Source organism: Crassostrea angulata, chromosome 10 (assembly GCF_025612915.1).
Source record: "Crassostrea angulata isolate pt1a10 chromosome 10, ASM2561291v2, whole genome shotgun sequence".
In the NCBI taxonomy this organism is placed as follows: domain Eukaryota; kingdom Metazoa; phylum Mollusca; class Bivalvia; order Ostreida; family Ostreidae; genus Magallana; species Magallana angulata.
The window spans coordinates 12,463,097-12,480,790 of record NC_069120.1 but is presented as its reverse complement, the minus strand read 5'-3'; the positions used below and the strand labels follow the sequence as shown (position 1 = coordinate 12,480,790).

The following is a 17,694-nucleotide window of genomic DNA, read 5'->3' as shown; positions in this document are numbered from 1 at the left end:
ACACACACTTTTTTTCTCGCAGCAACTAATTATCTTAAAATTTACATAGTGAAAATGGAATTATCATGGAGTTGCCCCCACCCCCACCCCTCCCCCACTCTTTTTGGGAGTATGTAAAAAATTGGAATGAAAATGAGACACCCCCCCCCCCCCCCCCCTCACGGATTAGGAATTTGAAGATTTGGGGAAATTGCCTTTCTCCCTTTTTTTTTTTTTTTGGCTTGTCAAGATTTTTTGATGAGTCTGGCCCCCACTTTCAAAACTTGATGCTACGTGCCTGAAATTAAATTAAAAGGTGTCATCGTCGCGTATCTCTCTCTCTCTCGTAATGTCCCATTTAGCTTTCCATATATCTTTAAAAGGAGAACCTGGCACCAAAACAATTCTCATTTAAATGTTCCCTAGTTGAAGTCTTTCAAGTCATTAATTAGCAATTAAATTTTAGAAAATGAGTAAACGATGTCATTTCACTTTCACATCCATTATTAATGAATGGGTAATTAATTACAAAATGATCAAACATTGTTAACGACTGGTCCCCGTTGTCATCGCAACCACATAAATAAAGCGTGTCATAACTTGAAGCGGAAACCAGGTGCGAAAACAGGTAAATTGTTTACTTCTAGACACCACTCGTTTTCAGGTATATATCCAGGGTTTATAAGTTTGTTTTTGATAATATAACACCGAGTGTACGTTCAACAATTCCGTACCTTTGGAAAATATTGTGAATTTCTTTGCAAGACAGATTTCTAAACATGGCCTGCACACAGAGAGGAAACAATGAGCTGAAAATGAAAGCGAAGAGAATGATGAAGGAGGCAAAAGACCCCATTGAAAAGCTTCGCTACGCTTGTCTAGCCAGAGGGGCCAGTGGTATCAAAGGTCTGGGCAGGTGAGGGGTTTATTCTATTTTGTTATTTTTTTCATTTTAATAGATTCACCCGAAGACCTCAATGCATATCAATGTACAAATTATGTAGGCCTTTTGAAACATGTTTCATCACGCAATATAAACATAGGAGTGTATACAAATTAATTCAGTTGTGCAGGCTATGTATGGTAAATAATTGAAATGTATCAATTGCAACCAGCAATGGAGGAATAAAATAGAATACCTGGTATTGTTTATATTGCCAGGCATGGACCCCTTGGGCACATGCATCTGACAATATACATTTTTCTCATATTAAAAAATATATACCCTCTATCTAATAATACACAAGGAAAATACATATATATATAACTTCAGTGCCTGTGCCGTTGGGGACATAATAAAAAAAATAAAAGTATGATTTGTATACATATAATATAAACTAAACTTTATTTATTTTACAACGATTGATAAGCAAGTTCTACAACTTATATTATTATCTCTCGTTGGCAAGGGTGTTAGCGCAAGGGGGTCATTGGTGTGGGAATTTAAGAAGCCGAAGAAACATATAATATAGACACCAATGAAAAGTGAAAAATACAATACTGTAAACGTACTACATTTGGCTGTGTATTCTATTTAGCGCTTTTGGCGGAATGGGGCTTCTGCAAAATCAAGTACATCGCTAAATGCCATGCATATATGTATAAGAATAGTCACATTCAGGAATACGCTAATTCAAATCCACGCCAACTTCTTCAAAAACTGATTTCCACCAAATAATGTACAGGCCAAATATATTACGTTTACAGTATATATGTAATATTATAATAATGATTCTGCAAGGTAAAGGTTATGAATTAGACATATCACATAAAAATTAAGTTCCTCAAAGGTTATGAATTAGACATATCACATAAAAATTAAGTTCCTCATGGCATTGCAATTCTAAAATAAAATATATATACCATAATAAATATATTACGTTGGTATGTTGCTTACCTACAGAAGATGGTCTGCATGATTTATATACTAGTATATAAGAAATTTTATTTTGGCATGCCAAGCAACATCCCCCCAAAATTGCTGCAACATACAACATGTACATGAAAATATATGCCAATATATCTATTTTTTCTCATGATTGTGTATTTACAGAACATTCAGAATAATGGATGATGATTCCGATTTAAGTCTGAACATGAAGGAATTTAAAAAAGGAATTCATGATTATGGGTTGATCATGGATGATGATGTCGTGAGCTCATTGTTTCAACAGTTAGATAAGGATCACAGTGGGTCCCTGTCATTTGATGAATTCTTGACTGCCCTCAGAGTAAGTGATGTACAGTTATTTCCCTTTTTGGGATTTTTTTCTTCCAGTACTATTTATGTAGAAATTTTTTAAATACAAAGTATGTATAAAAAAAATTTCATTGAAAATATGTTTATACCAATACTCTTCATATAGAGCAAGTATATTCTAGTTTCCCCTACCCCTTTCATTTAGAATTCTGGAAAGGATACAGTTATTAGTGTGTAATTATTATCAGGAACTAAGGTATAGCTCCCGATATATTGCTCATTTCATAACCCAAGTGTTCACAGTCTTTTTTTCTTGCACAGCCACCTATGAATAACTCAAGGAAAGAACTCATAAGGAGAGCGTTCCAGAAACTGGACAGAACAGGGGATGGCGTGGTGACCGTACAGGATCTTCATGGTGTGTACAACGTAAAGAAACACCCCAAATACATCAGCGGAGAGTGGACGGAAGACCAGTGCCTCAAACAGTTCTTAGACTCCTTCGATTCTCCCAACGACAAAGACGGAAAGGTAAAATCTCTTTCACCAATGCACTTGAATGACATCGTAGTGGCTTTTGAGTAGAGAAAATGTGGCTTTTGGTAATGTTTTTCATGGATTGACTTGATTGTTTCTTGAAAGTCTGACAAAGCTAATTCTTTAATCAACCAGTATAACTATCAATGAAAAAAATGAAAAATGAAAGAACTCAAGAATTGTTAATGAACAATTACAGTCAAGAATGGTGAATTTTTACTGTTGTATTTGAAAATGCCTCCTCTCTGTCTTTGCATAATGTTATCTATTTATTATTTATCTGATGTACAGACATACAAAACTATCCATAAGACTGTACAAAAAAGCATGATAAAACATATCACAATTATTAAAGCAACTTCACCTGCATGCATAGACCCATTCACTGCTTCATTTCAATTTACAGATCGACTACTTGTATATACAATTAAGCTATATACATATAGGTATATGAGGGTTGTTAGAAAAGTGAGCTAGTGAATACACTTTGAATTTAAATTTGATTCTTTTTTTCAGCAGTAATTGTAATGATTTTATTAAATAAATCAGGCAATTAACCTCAGTGAATGAAATTCTCTAAAAGTGTCTGAACATTCTGTGGAGAGAAGAAAGATAACTCTTACAACAGCTTTAATTAAGCTTTTCTAACAACCCTTGGTATAGCTACAAACACATAATCTTGTAGACTTGAATTACACGTAAATAGATAAATCAACACACTTTCAGGCCAGCAAAGAGAGGGAGTAAAAGTATCTCCAAACAAATTTCGACTCTCTCATTCAATACACATCGTTATGTTCAGAGGGGCTCCAATGAAATCTTAAGCTAACACTGTTTGAACTCCATTGTGTTATAACACTTCAATGTTGTGTTTCTGACAGGTCACTGAAGAAGAATTCATGAACTATTACGCTGGAGTTAGTGCTTCAATTGACAATGATGCTTACTTTAACCTCATGATGGTTAATGCTTGGAAGTTATAAATAACGCAGTTTTCTAATCAAACACTCCCATTTAATCAATTCTTGGTATTTTTTGTAATGGTGGTTAATATTTCTATTAGGGGTAAGAATTGTAGATATAGAATTTGAATATGAGACAATGTCCATTCCATTTCATTTTTTCTTATATACCAGAATTAGCTGAACTAATGAACTGTTCAGTTCAAGTTGTAGAACACTTTTTTTAGCAGGATGTAACTGGCAGAGTGTCGCATCTGTAACAAACAAATTTCATATACATGTTAGAGTATAAGTATGTCTGTCACAGAACTGCTTTTTCCTACCTCCCCCTTAGATGTGTGCTATGGCTTTCTGAAAACTTTGGAACAATTAGTAGATTTGCACTGTGACAAAGCAAAAAAAAAAAAATATGAAGACCAAAGAAAGAAGACGTCTTTGAATTCTATTTCCTCCGGCATCCAGCATGAAGCAGGCATGACTGGATCACATCCCGCAACAAAAGCTAGAGTGAAATAGTGAGCACAACTTCAGACCTAGCACTACAGCACAATTTCACAAAGACTGTGCAGTCTCATTGCTTCTTTTTTTACTTTGTTTCTATTGAGATTCTTTTGTTACAGCATATTTTTTATTTTAAAATTTCACTGACCACAGGGTTTGTTAAAATCAATGAGTTTTTTTCTTGTTTATTAATTCTAAGCTTTATGCTGTTATTGTTGATGAGAATGATGTTATTGTATGATTCATAAACTCTACGAGAAAGAAAAAATGAGCTTGGTTTGAGATATCCAGTAATGAACGAATTTTGACAAAAGTCTGATTCATTTTAATCATTTGTACTTTGTGAAGTTTTAAATATTGTGATTTTAATCCAAGTATTGTTTTTTGAATTTTAATTAACATAAGTTATTGTCTCTGAAATCATTTTACTAGTTTATCGTTTTTATAAAACAGTCTTATTTATTCATAGAATGTCTATTTTGACAATTTTATACTGAACATTAAAATATAATGTTAGATCCTGGAGAACTTTGTTTGTTTATACAGAACATACGCATGTATTCCATGCATACGCATAACGAGGCCTGTGGATCTGAGCTACCATGATTAGTTCATTACATACCTGTGTACTTGTATAAAGTTTCACTTCTTGTTAATTGGTACATGAGTACTTTCTCTAAGTTTCTGTGTGTGTGCATTCTGTTTGATTTGATAAGTAGTGAGAGTTTTATTTCATCTTAGCTTTCCTTATTGTATGTAACTTAAAGTAAAACTTTTGTGAAGACAAAACTAGTTGCCCTTTAATAAGTGCTAGTACCGGTACATGGCATCACACCACTCCATAGTTTTGCAATTAAAATTAATAGGAGTAATTCCCATTTTATAAACACTCCTACTTTAAATCAATAAAGATACAGAGTTTCAAGAAATAAATGATAAAATAAATCAATGAAAATCCATTTAAAATGCATGCAGCGGGTCATATTATATCCAATCTCTTTGCTAGGAGTATATAGATGTAGCATCTTCAAATAACCCAGCAACTCTGTTATCATACATATCAATATACAATGTATGTAGATGTCTATACATGTATTTATCTACCAACCATTAAATACATATTTATATTTCTTGTAACATAAGCTTAAGATGAAATTTGAAAAGGTTACCATTAAATGTACATATGTAACATTGAAAATCATGTGCACATGCAGCCTACTGTATTTTACTGTTGTGTGAAATTTTGTGAAAACTCAACAAAACTGAACCAGAATTTAGCAGAAATCAACTTTGTAGATTGAGGAATTCAAGATGACAGAAGGTCTGATTCTAATGTTGTTATTGATGCCGTTTTAAGGACAAATTAGCGATATATTTGAATTTTGATTTAATTTTGAATTGATCAAATAGACATACAAACTGATTTTAAATTAATTAAATTCAAAATTATCACAAATCAAGTGCTATAAATTTTCGTTTTATTCTTTAAAAAAATACTTTAATGAATGCTCTTAACACTTTGCATGATGAGGCCTTGTTTATGAAATTTTGTTTGTGCACTGATTTTTTGTTTGTTTGCTTCATCACAGGTGACTGAAGAGGAATTTTTGAATTATTATGCTGGAGTTAGCGCCTCTGTAGACAACGATGCCTACTTTCACCTAATGATGACTAATGCATGGAAGTTGTGAGACAAAGAGAGACAGTGTTTGCTGCATGAAGTGCACCACAGCATGCATGGACCTATAGTTAATTTTACTTCAAATATGGGGATTCTCCTTATCTGTGATAAGATATAATTATACATGTATATATATAGATACTTGCAATTTTGTCCAAAATTTTGGTTTTGGCATTTAATCCTCATGACAGCTTAGGGTTGGAGTAGTGATTTTCATTCTCCGTTACTTTATAACATGTTGTAAACTTGACGGATATAATGAATTACGCTTATAATGAAGCAAAATTGTTCGTCCCTGGCACTTCGTTGTAAGCGTGTTTCACTGTAGTGAAAATTTATTAAATCTAACAAAAACGTCTTCTCCACTCCAGTATAAAGAGAAAAACTAAAAAAACTAATATATGATTATGAAGTCCATTATGCCCTCTACTAAAATTGTGTAATTCTTGGCCCCTAGGTCAGTGGTCCAGGCCCTTTGGCGGGCCCGTATTGCCATATTAAAAATGTATAAGATTTTACACTATTTTCTTCTTTCCTTTCAAAGTAGAGGGAGATAAACTAAATGCATTTGCTATTTTGGTCAAAAATGTCCTCTTCTTAGATTGTGAAATAAATTGTTAAAATATTTTCTTCCGTACTTTCATAGTGGAAAGGGGGGGGGGGGGGTAAACTAAGTGTATTTGTTATTCATTGGGCGGGGGTTCAGGCTTTCATTCGGGGTGAGGGGGACTATTGTGTATGGTCCATAAGTTTACATGCATTGTCCATTAACAGTTTTACATTAGGCAATGGTACTCGTGTGATCGTCAAGGCCGGTGGGTCTCTTGTTCAGTGTAACAACGCTTAGAAGCGAAAAATTAATGCCAATATTCAAGAGAAAAAGTAAGGAGAAACTCATGTATGGAGAATTTATATATGATCATGAAACAACTCTATAATGTGATCACAATTCTAGAATTTAACATTTTTATCAACTAATGCTCGAATAGACTCTAGACCCAGTATATCACAGAGAAATAGGATGTCGGGGCATTGAATTTGTTATAAAGCTTTTATCGAAAAAAGAGATTAAATGAAATAGTTTCTGATATATTTATTAAAAATGAAATTTTTTCAGATTCTTCTGCGTTTTAATTGAATTATTCAATCCTCTGGATGTTTAAGTTTTCAAAATACTAAAGATATTTTCATATACTAAGTATAAAAGATGACTTAGTATAACCATTGAACGAACTGTATATTTTATTGTTGCCTTTCGCACTCTGATTTAAAATTCGGTGAATTAAGAAATGTTAGCGTTCACATAGCCACTGGCTACAAACACGGATCCAGAGCAAAGGGACACAGAGGCAGGGTTAATGAAATGAAAATACTGTTGTAGGAAACACTTTTGTGGTACTGATCAATAATGTGTTAACATGTCAAAAGAAAATAAATATTTACTCTATTGGTACTGTAATTCAACGAACGGTTGTAGGATTTGCTTCTTTTGTAAAATTCGCGTTTCCTGAATTGTTATTTAAAAAGCAACGCAATTATTTTAATAATATTTTATTCAATATAACGTTACATGTATATTGAATGGGATTGTGCAGCAGGCACAGCCTATTTTAGCCTAAATTATGCAACGAAATTATGTTCATATTAAAAGAGACAGTCTTAAGAGCGGCGTGTCTTTTTACCCCAATTATATCCCCATTGAACCCAAATAATGCCCCAATGAAACTTCACTGATGACCTCGTGGAAGTAACCAACCCCATTAATATCCCAAGTGAATCAAAATGGAAACCAAATTAAAATGGCAAAAAAACACCGAGTCTTTTAAAACTTACAAAGTAAGGAGTTGTCGCGGAAATCAATTCTAACCACGATTTTGAGTCCACAAGCACCAAACACACTTGGACTACCGACGATGATGCTATGTTGCTAGACAACAAGCTTAAAAAAGAAAATACACTTATTCAACATAAAGATATACAGTTAATTTTTATTGATTGCTAGCATTTCAAAAGACGTCAAAGGCTAGTACACGTACACGCTTTTGTGGAGAAAAGTTAATTAATAGTGAAGTTTTTGCTTGGATAGAACGGCCAACCAAGTTTTCAAAAGAACTACGCTTACGGTTTGTTGTAGTAAACATATACATGTACATGTATTTCAGAAAGCAGTTAGCGTTTGAAATTTTCTTTATACCGAACATTTTATCATAAATTTTAATTTTTATGCATATGAATACTAGTAACTGGTAACCATAATACAAGTCATTACAAAACATACTATTTTGAAGGCAGTTACACAGTTTTATGAAATTTTCATATGCTCAAAATGTTGCATATCTGCATCAACTACACAACAAACTCTTGTTAACTATAATGTCCTCTTGTAAATGCACTATTTTTGAAATTTCCTTTAAAAATATGGCTAATCTATAGTTTCTTGTAAACACCAATTTCTAGAATTATTTTTAGCTTACCAGGACGAAGTCGGGAGAGCTTATGAAGTACCCACGGCGTTGGCGTCCGGACGTAGTTACACTTTTCGGAGCATGTCCTGACTCTAGGTTATTATTTGTCCTATACTCACCAAATTGTATGGATTGTTTGTCTGGTTCTATTTATGGACTTATAAGACTTATATGCTGAATCTGACCTATGAATTTTAGATGCTGGAGGAAGTTAAGGTTTTCGAAGCATGCTTAAGTTTTTGGAGCAGGTGCCCATTGATGACATTATCTAAGATATAGTAACTACTAGTTTTAACTTCACCAAACTTGCATGGATGGTGCGTCTTACGATACTTATGCAGACTTTGACCCCTGGACAATTGTTGGGTCCCGCCAGGGGTTCAAAGTTTGATGTAGGTTTATATATAACTATATGAATCTTCTTGAGAACTGCAATGCTCAATATTTGATATGACTATAAAATCAGCCTGTTACGGAAGGGGCTCAATTTTTAACAAAAGAAATAGGAAATATTTTTATACATAATCTATTCCATTACATTGTCCAGGTATTTCGTATATGACGCTATAAATCTGATTTCATTATGGCTTTATTAGCTCACCTGAACCGAAGGTTCAAGTGAGTTTTTCTGATCACCTGTTGTCCGTCGTCCGTCCGTCCGTCTGTCTGTCTGTCTGTCTGTCCGTCCGTCTGTAAACTTTTCACATTTTCGACTTCTTCTCTAAAACCACTGGGCCAAATTTAACCAAATTTAGTGCAAAGCATCCTTATGGGAAGGGGATTATAGATTGTTAAAATAAAGGGTACAGCCCTTTTCAAAAGGGAGGTAATTGCGAAACAGTAAGTATAGGGTGTGTGTCTTTAAAAATCTTCTTCTCAAGAACCATTCCACCAGAAATACTAATTTTTACACAAAAGATTGTATATATAGTTAAGATTATAAATTGTAAAAATCGTGACCCTCGGATTAAAAGTGGGGCCTCAGGCGGGGTTCAAAGTTTAACATAGAAATACATAGGAAAATGTTTATAAAATCTTCTTCTCAAGAACCACTGCACCAGAAATGTCAATATTAACACAAAAGCTTGTATATATGGTGAAGATTCTAAATTGTAAAAATCGTGACCCCCGGACCAAAATTAGGTCCCCAGGCGGGGTTCAAAGTTTAACATACAAATACATAGAAAAAATGTTCACATGACTTTTGTTCCATTTATTCAACTAAATTGTGCACCAAAAAACCCAACTGTGTCTCCCTGATTATTGACAACTCATTTCATAAGTATAAAAGGTTGTTTAAATAAGAAATGACGGATGAATACGATAAGGTGTAAAAATTCTCTAAATATATTTTTTCTTACATTTTATTTGGATACCGTGCCCTATTTTCTTGGCATATATGCGTTTCCGCACGCAACAGGAGCTGATTTTTTCATAAGATGAAAAACAATGTGTAAGAGGTCTAACTATCCCAGTTTTATAATAATGCGAGGTCATTTGAATTTTTGATGCGTGTTGTTTCCGGAGGGGGGGGGGGGAGGGTTAAAGGCCCGGGCTTGATTTTCAAACACATGTGGAACTTGGAGGTAAACAAAGTCTCACGCCTTGCTGGATGCACGTGTGTATTTTGCTAGAAAATTGTAAATGAAGAGTTGTTTAAAAAGATGTAAAGAGGATTTTTTCCAGAAGTTCGTTTTGAATTTTTAATCTGTATGTAAAGTTGTGCAACTTTGGTAAGAATATATAGTAAAATTTAATAGTGTAGTGACACCGGCACGGATCTCCGCGGGCTCCTTGGTCGAGGACGGATGTGTTCCGGTGCACGGTGAGGGGTATTGTGAACTCTTGTTGATAAAAACCCATGTTTTATGTGTATTTATATGTTGTCTGCTTGGCAAAAAATACTATAATATGTACGAATTTAGTTACACAAAATATTTTTATTCTGATATTAATTGATATGCAACTATTGGTACAGAAATTTTAAATTAATGATACCTATCTTAAAGAAAATGTCAGCTCGAGGCCTTTGTGGGCGTTCCGGCATTTGATATGTATTGTGCAGACTCTAAATTGTAGAAATCGTGACCCTCGGACCAAAACTGGAGCCCCAGGCGAGGTTCAAAATTTAACATAGAACTACATAGGAAAAATGTTTAAAAATTTTCTTCTCAATAACTACTGCACCAAAAAATGCAAATATTTACACAAAAGGTTGTATATATAGTGAGAATTTAAATTGTATAAATCGTGACACCTGGACAAAAAGTGGGGCCCCAGGAGGGGTTTAAATTTTAACATATTTAGGAAAATGTTTTAAAATCTTCTTCTCAAGATAATGCAACAGTTTGGGATATTACTATGCATACATGTACATCCTCAAATAATGTAGATTCTAATTTGAAAAATCGTGACTCACGGACACCATGGGGCACCAAGGGGGGTTCAAAATTTAAACATTTTAAAAAATATAAAGGAAACGTTTAAAAATGCTCTTCTCAAGAACTACAAGGTTATAGTTTGTGGGATTACTATGCATGCATCCCTGGCTTATGTAGATTCTTAATTGGTAAAATCATGACCCCCGGTCCGATGCTGGGGCCCCAAGAGGGGGTCAAAGTTTATTATAGAAATATAAAGGTAATATGTTAAAATATCTTCTTCTCAAGAATTACAATGCTTAGATTTGTGAGATTACTAGCATGCATAATACCTTGGATAATGTAGGTTTGATAGTTTTAAAATAGTGACCCCTGGACTAATACTGGGGACCCAAGCTGGATTAAAAGTTAAATGTAGAAGTATAAATGGAAAATGTTTTAAAATCTTCTTTTCAAGAACTACAATGCTTCAATTTGTCAGATAACTACGTAAGCATTCTCAAATAGTGTACATTCGAAATTATAAAAGCCGTGACCCTCGATCTAATACTGGGCCCCAAGAGGTGTTCAAAGTTTAGCATAGAAATTATGAGGGAAAATGTTTAAAAATCTTTTTCTAGGGAACTACAAAGCTTCAGCTTGTGAGATTACTATGCAAGCATCCTTAAATAATGTAGATTCCAAATAAATAAAGCTTTAGCACTGGACTAATACTGGGGCCCAAAGATGGGTTCAAAGTTTAACCTAGATAGATATATTGAAAATGTTTTTAAAAAGTTTTTCTCGAGAACTATAATGCTACAATTTGTGAGATTACTATGCAAGGATCCTCAAATTGTGTAATCTCTAATGTAGTGGAACCAAAAGTTATCTTTCTTGATGTTGTTCTGTACAGTCTGAGAGTTATTCCTCTTGATGTGGAACTCTTCTACGTTCATTTTTTCAGGCTTTGTACGTGCGGTCCCGCCACAGTGCTACACATTTTCATTCCTATGTTACTATTTATGCATATGTTGTTAAAGCCAACTATAAACCTCGGACCAATACTGGGGCCCCATAAAGGGTTCAATGTTTTAAATTGGAAAAAGCGAAATAGAATGTCACAATGAACTGCTGTTCAGGTGAGCGATGTGGCCCATGGGCCTCTTGTTGCTCATGTGAGCGATGTGGCCCACGTGCCTCGGGTTGAACTTTCAAAGAACGAAGTCAATAACTCCTGTAATATAGCAGATTATAACTGATCAGATGCATTTTATATTATAGACAGACCACATTCTCTTTCATAATATGACGTATATTAATTTGCTATCCATTTTATACGTTTTTTACCAAGCTTCAAGCATATTATCAAATCATGGGCATATGATTTTGTTAATAACTAGTAATTAGCGAAATAATATTATCATAATCTGAACTGTCACCTTTATTTCACGCATGTCACAAAATTTACAAAGAACGTAGTATATCTGTTTATATTAAACAATATATATTTGTGCAAGTATTTTTTGCGCTTTAAGATTAATAAGTTTTAAAATACACGTTGAACAGTGATACAATAACAGGAAGAATATCCGCATTTTATGTTCCAAAAATGATAATAGCAAAAGTAACCGGACATACACTATTAGGCCAAGGAACATAATCACACTTACATCAACAGTCTTTGGGTATCACATTTGGGGTTGAAATATATGTTTACAGTTAGGAATTGTTATACATGTACAACGATTTACTACATGTAATGCCATAATAGTCAAGAATCGAGTAATTTATTCCATTTACCCATTGTTTTGATATCGGCTTCTAATTTGTTCTGATATCGGCTTCTAATTTGAAATTGTTTTAAAGCCGCTCTTTTATGAAAAATATGTCCCGTAAATCTATTTGCATTGCATGTAATTGAAGCTACTAATACTGGAGACCCATGGCCTTCACTGCTCACCTGAGCACAGGTTTTCTTATTGAAAGAAGGTATTTCATACGATGCTACTGTTCCTCTAGTATGTAAGTATAATCTAATTTTAACAATAAAAATGTAGATTATGACCACGAGTACGTAGTCATACGACGGACCGCTCTTACTGATTTTTTTATTGCATGATAGAACCACGCACTTTGACCTCTTCAGTTTGCATTGTAAGGGTCCGTCCCTAATTTGGGAACAAATAGGTCAATCATGCATGGGGTTTATAAAAATGTGGCTCATCAGCATCCAATCAAAACATTACATCCATTCTTATGATATCAGTGGTTTATATTTTAATAGGGTGACAATGCATCGGTTATTTTCTGTAGATACTGTGGGAGGAGTTCCTGAGTTATTACTCCGGGGTCAGCGCCTCCATAGACAGCGATGCTTATTTTGACCTGATGATGAGGACAGCTTGGAGGTTATGAGTTTATGTATATGTAAACATTGGAATCACATTGCAAAGTACAAAATTTAAGAAAGAGTCCAGTTGTGACGAGTTTTTTTTATAAATATATCTGTCCATGATCGCCAAACAACGAAACGTGATATGTTATGTGTATATAAGAAACATCATACAGGCCATGTGCATTTCTTGTATGTATTGTAATTTGTTCAGTTTGCCTGGATTGCAGGCGAGTCGTCCGGTTTGTTGATTTTATTAATATAAAATAATAAAATATGTCGATGCATTACAATTTATAAGTGAATGTTTCTTAATTTATCTTCTTTTCTCTAAAAGCATGGTTTGCATGTACGATTTGGACTATATTCTGACCAGTAGGTCACAACTTTACACGCGGAATTTTTATTACGGTCGCAGACATGTAAGAACAGAATACAGAAATCTACACTTAGTTACGAGGTATCCAATCCATGTTAAGGACCTTATTATTCTAACATTGAATATCATTAAAGGGGCATGGTCACGATTTTGGTCAAATTCTATTTTTATGTTTTTATTATTTACAATTCTTAAGGAATGCATTTCTGATGATCAAATGAAATTTAAGAGTCATTGTAGAGTTATAAGCAAGATACAGGGCTAATAATTCTTTGTCGCGTAAACAATACTCGTGCCCTGTTTTTGTTTACATAGGTTCTATATACCAGTAAAAAAAAAACCTTTTCAAGCTGATCTTTTTATTCATTTTAAGCATAGATAAACAGTTCCTAATCTTTAACACATTCGTATTATGTCTAAAACGGGAATTTTCACTTTAACATTCAAAATGAAAACAAACGCTTTGTTTATGAAGCAAAGAATTTTAAGTTCTGTAAGTCGCTTATAACTCAACGAATGACACTCAAATTTTGTTGGCCTATTAAAAATGTCTAACTGAAGCATTGTTAACCATATGCATTAAAATCGGAAAAATAATTTTTGACCAAAATCGTGACCATGTCCCATTAAATACTCTTATATTAATTCAAAGCATTTTAGTTGGCTGGAAAGACGAATGGACGCGCTAAAAGTAACCAGTAACTTGAAACATTTGTGTCTACGTAAGATCGATTAATTTGTAACAGTAAACTATTTATTCACATGCATGCAATTGCGAACTTTCAAAAAAATAAAGAAAGAAATATCTTTTTAACGTTATCTTTTAAATATAGTAAAATAGTAACCATCATCTTTTACAAAAAGTGCTTTTTGTAGCCAACCTGGTTGTATCTGGCTCATTATGACATATTCCTTTGTCAATGCTGGTCTTTTACCTTCGTGGTGCTGGAATTGGTCTATGGTCTATTTCTCCTGTTCTCTGGAAGATAAAACACTTCGCACTTCTTGACGTAGTGAAACGAATTGAACGCACCCATGGTATGACCTGATGCCCCTTAAAATGAACTGTTCCAAGGGTATATAAGTCAGCTCAGCCGGCAGCTGAGGTAGACTGGCTAGGAAGCTCGAAGGCGACAAATTGGAGAAGCCTGAGCAGAAGAAGAAAAGTATTAGGAAAGCAATAGACAGGAAAGTAGAGGCTAGGGTTGGAGTTAGAAATACTTTCACCAGCGGTATTGGTGTCTGGGGAATTAAGTTGGGAATCAGGACGTAGTAAATCTGCATGAGATTGAGGCACCTGGTTCCCAATATTAATAGGAACCCAGTACCGGGAAATCTGTGGTGCAGTATAATCAGTCTTTAGAATACCCGGTAAAGTCTCTGAAAAATCATATTAATCGAAGCAAATCATTAAAACAAAGAAAAAAAGTAGAGGAAAAAAGGGACAAAAAAAGTAGAGGAAAATCTTATTAAAATCGGATCAATCAAAATACTCAGACAGAGTATCTTAGGACATTATATATCCCTTAAAAAGAACCCTTATATTTATTGTTGTTAGAGAAACACGTTACATTTTGGTGGCAGCTGGTTAAGGGATAGAATATTAATTTGATTTGAATCAGTAGTCCTATCATTTATTTGAATTATTCCTTCTTTTAGTTTACCTGGTGTTATTCTACCAAGTAGGTCCTGTGCTAATTTTACCAGGTATATGTTTATTAAGTAGTATTAATTTGATTCTGAGTCTAGGTATCGTGCGTTACAAAGTAAAGTTGCCGAATAAAGTTTACCAAGTATACACCTTCTGAAATTAATTGAAAATAGAAAACTTGGTAACAAATTAAATCAGAATGAGTAACATAAAAGATGATTTGATAGCCGACCTCAGTGCAATAGATGCCATAAGGGAAAAACTCAGAGAAGCGTTAGAAAAATTAAAAACAGAATACCAAGTCTTCACTAGTACCAAATTCCGGAGTAGATGTCGGCAAAAGATCTTTGACAATAGTTTTGATGAACTAGACTACAGAACGCCAAGAAATACAGGAGATAGACTTGGGCACATGAGATTTCCAGAGCCCGGTTATACATTGTACAAAGATAAACAGACCGACGGCCGAGATTTTCCAAAAGAAGAAGATAATAAATTTTGGAACATTAAGACAGCCAGTATTTACAGATACATAGTTGACACCAACTTCTTCCTTGAATACTCGAAGCACTGTAACGTCAATAGCTACGTCCACTGTTACATGGTCAAGTAAACATAACCCAGTTCATGAACTTCGTAGCCCTGGTATGTCTTTGAATGACAATGATCAAAATACAATGCCCAAAGTAAATCCTTACGGAAAAACGATAATGAAACCAGCAACGTAGGATGGATCTGGGTCTTGGATAGACTATAAGGCTCAATTTGAAGCATGTATTGACATCAACTCGTGGAATTCACGCCAGAAATGCCTGTACCTAGCAGCATCGTTACATGGACAGGCTCAAACTGTTCTTGGTAACATGAGCACAGGTTCAAATGGTACCTATACAGAGTTATGTGATGCACTTGAGTCAATATTTGCGCCAGCTAATCAGACAGAATTAACTCTATCGGGCTATGCTGCGAGGAAAACGGCAAAAAGCAAACGAATCTTTGCCAGAACTTGGTGAAAGCATTCAGCGTTTAGTGTATCTCACATACCCAACAACCCCTAGGGAAGTTACCGAGATGATAGCTTAAGATCAGTTTGTAGATGCAGTCATTGATTTTGACACGCGTCTTCGTATTCAGCAGTCCCGACCAAAATCCTTAAATGATGCAGTACGTTTTGCAGAGGAAATTTTGTAGAGCAGAACGTCAAAGAAGAGGGGATGTGGGATTTGCCAGAAACACAAGCAATGACCAAGTGGCACATGAATGCTCAAACAGATCAAATTGTCAGGGAAGAGCTAAGACAATTGAGAGACGAAATACAGACTTCTCTTAAAGATTTAGAAAAGAGAATTTCCAATGTAGTTTCATTAAAAGAAGCACACGTTTCACCTATTTCCAGCAATTTTAACAGACAGCACAACTTCCCTTTTAAATGTCACTACTGTGGTAGAAAAGGCCATAAGATGAAGGACTGTTTCTTGAAAAACAGAAAGGATGAATGTAAGAGCCAAGAGTCAGACTTAAAACATTCAAATCGTCTGAAGGGAAATAAAGAATCGCAACTGTAAACTAGTACGATTGTCTCCAGTTCAATCTCAATTAAGGGTGAACAGGAAATCAAGAAATCTGGGTTGTTCATTAATGCGATGGTAAATGGTGTTCAGTGTAACTTATTGTTAGACACTGGTGCTACCCTTACCCCCTTACCATTCTATCAGATAGATTGCATGCTGAAATAGTAAAAATTTGTGAAAATGAACTTGCGTCATTTACACATGAAATTGTGAATGCTGATGGTACACCTTTGATCGTGCAGGGGAGAGGATCATTTACCATTGAACTTGGTACTCAGAAATTATGTTGTAAGGCTGTGGTAGCGGATGTAAAAGTTGATGGGATCCTTGGCTTGGACTTCTTACAAAGCAATACATGCCTTATAGATTTTTGTGGGAAAAGGATGTATATTAATGGATTAGAGCACAAACTACAACTATATGAGAGTGCGGGTTGTTGTCGTATTAGTCTCTGTAAAACCATACAAATTTCTCCCAAGAGGAAATTCAAATGTTATCTTTGTGATCAGGCTTTCAAAAAGAAGACCGTACTAGTGCGGCATATGAAGAGGGCACCCTAGTCGAGAAATTAAAGGTAAATATAAGATGCCAGTGGAGCAACCGGAAGAGAAATCATCTCTATCAAGGAAGGTTGCTGTTGAAGAGAATTGACATGAAGACATTGGTGAACACCTGTTTGAAGAAGTGGATCTAGAAGCGGAAAAGAAAACTTCGCAAATGTTACCAGGAGTAAAGAAAAGAAAGATCTCGGCAATTGTACACAAAGATGTGCAAAACTGGGAAGATGTAGCCTGAGCAGAAGAAGAAAAGTATTAGGAAGGCAATAGTCAGGAAAGTAGAGGTTAGGGTGGGAGTTAGAAATAGTTTCACCAGCAGTATTGGTGTCTGGGAAATAAGTTGGGAATCAGGACGTAGTAAATCTGCATGAGATTGAGGCACCTGGTTCCCAATATTAATAGGAACCCAGTACCGGGAAGTCTGGGGTGCAGTATACCCAGTCTTTAGAATACCCG

General features: G+C 34.8%; 1 protein-coding gene across 5 annotated transcripts; it reads left to right on the top strand.

The window, feature by feature from the left end:
- The first annotated feature begins 498 nt into the window (after positions 1-498).
- LOC128166448 (calcyphosin-like protein) lies at positions 499-6,973 on the top strand. Of its 5 annotated transcripts, none has more exons than XM_052831621.1 (5): positions 499-607; positions 749-895; positions 2,033-2,210; positions 2,501-2,710; positions 3,598-4,707. In XM_052831621.1, exons 2-5 carry the CDS (start codon positions 759-761, stop codon positions 3,697-3,699), a joined length of 627 nt encoding a protein of 208 aa, XP_052687581.1. In that variant the 5' UTR covers positions 499-607; positions 749-758; the 3' UTR covers positions 3,700-4,707. The 5 variants fall into 5 exon arrangements, with proteins under 5 accessions (XP_052687581.1, XP_052687579.1, XP_052687578.1 ...); XM_052831619.1 differs by lacking the exon at positions 3,598-4,707 and adding an exon at positions 5,769-6,973 and having other exon boundaries at positions 535-643; XM_052831618.1 differs by having other exon boundaries at positions 537-643.
- Positions 6,974-17,694: the final 10,721 nt, after the last annotated feature.

Bases quoted from the DNA above. Each gene is read 5' to 3' on its own strand.
- LOC128166448 (XM_052831619.1), top strand. From the start codon at position 759: ATGGCCTGCACACAGAGAGGAAACAATGAGCTGAAAATGAAAGCGAAG. The intron at 2,211-2,500 runs GTAAGTGATGTA...TTTCTTGCACAG, and splicing joins AATTCTTGACTGCCCTCAGA to CCACCTATGAATAACTCAAG. The intron at 2,711-5,768 runs GTAAAATCTCTT...GCTTCATCACAG, and splicing joins CCAACGACAAAGACGGAAAG to GTGACTGAAGAGGAATTTTT.